The sequence below is a fragment of the Wasmannia auropunctata genome, unplaced genomic scaffold (assembly GCF_000956235.1).
Source record: "Wasmannia auropunctata unplaced genomic scaffold, wasmannia.A_1.0 LD310090.1, whole genome shotgun sequence".
Classification (NCBI taxonomy): domain Eukaryota; kingdom Metazoa; phylum Arthropoda; class Insecta; order Hymenoptera; family Formicidae; genus Wasmannia; species Wasmannia auropunctata.
The window spans coordinates 1-1,020 of NW_012052800.1; the positions used below are offsets into that span (position 1 = coordinate 1).

Genomic DNA, 1,020 nt, shown 5'->3' on the forward strand with positions numbered 1-1,020 from the left:
TCAATTCAACATTTCAATTTCAATTAAAAATCAAATTAATTCTTATTTGAACATTTATAGCTTACAAACACATACTTTTAGGAATATTATTCCAATTGATGTCTACGTAACCATCTCGGTCTTCTCTAGTTTGTTCGTGCCAGAAACCCATAGCGTGAGTGATTTCATGCACGGGAGTTCCTACAGAATATGCACAACCATTACTCTGCAAGTTCACCTGTTGTTCACCACCACGCATGCCAATCCAGCTCCAACATCCAGAATTTTCGCTTTTAATATTAATATAATCCTTTTGGTTTGTCCTTTGTACAAGTCGTACACATGTTTTAGTATTAATTTGGTTTATCGCATTATTTATATTGTTTCTTTCATTCTGAGCTGCAATGTAAAAGTTATAAATATTACAAATTTTTCTTCTTTTATTATTTATATAAAATTATACTCGAAAAAGTTTGAATATATATTGTATAAAATTGATTCTGATATTATCGATATTACTACTGTGTCTAATATGATTTGATGTTTCTTTTAATTAACTAGATACATGAGAAACATTTATTACTTTTACAATGACAATTTAATTATAATGAAATAATTTTAAACTACTGAATTTTTATTCAATAATTTCGAAAGATATGGTACAGTACAAAATGTCTCAATTTTTATTCTCAAAGATACTTACTGTAACTGCCAGTAATTACGTACGGAATCTGTCGATTAGACCAACGCTTTGCTTTAGTATCACCGTTTCTTGTGGTGCTGTTTGAAATCATGATATCTCCCTCGAAGTAGTTACCCAATTCTTCAGGGTTTACGTTCATTTCCTTGGTCCATTCCGCTATCTTGACTCCTGTTTCGTAATCTGGTTCCGTCTTGTAATTCTCCTCAATATCCCTTGAGTAAGGGCTCGCCCCCACCGATTCAAATATTGTGAGGATGAGAAGCGTCGACGTGAAAGTGACTAACAATCGACACATGATGGATATGAAATCAAATTACAGCAAGTTACCTCTTCAGCTA

At 32.5% G+C, this 1,020-nt stretch overlaps 1 protein-coding gene across 1 annotated transcript; it reads right to left on the bottom strand.

Moving 5' to 3' along the window:
- Positions 1-42: 42 nt before the first annotated feature.
- Positions 43-1,014, bottom strand: LOC105461052 (high choriolytic enzyme 1-like). Its single transcript, XM_011707544.1, has 2 exons — positions 683-1,014; positions 43-378 (listed from the first exon to the last, which is right to left on the bottom strand). The coding sequence occupies exons 1-2, from the start codon at positions 975-977 to the stop codon at positions 62-64; spliced, it is 612 nt and encodes a 203-aa protein (XP_011705846.1). The 5' UTR covers positions 978-1,014; the 3' UTR covers positions 43-61.
- Between the last annotated feature and the right edge of the window lie 6 nt (positions 1,015-1,020).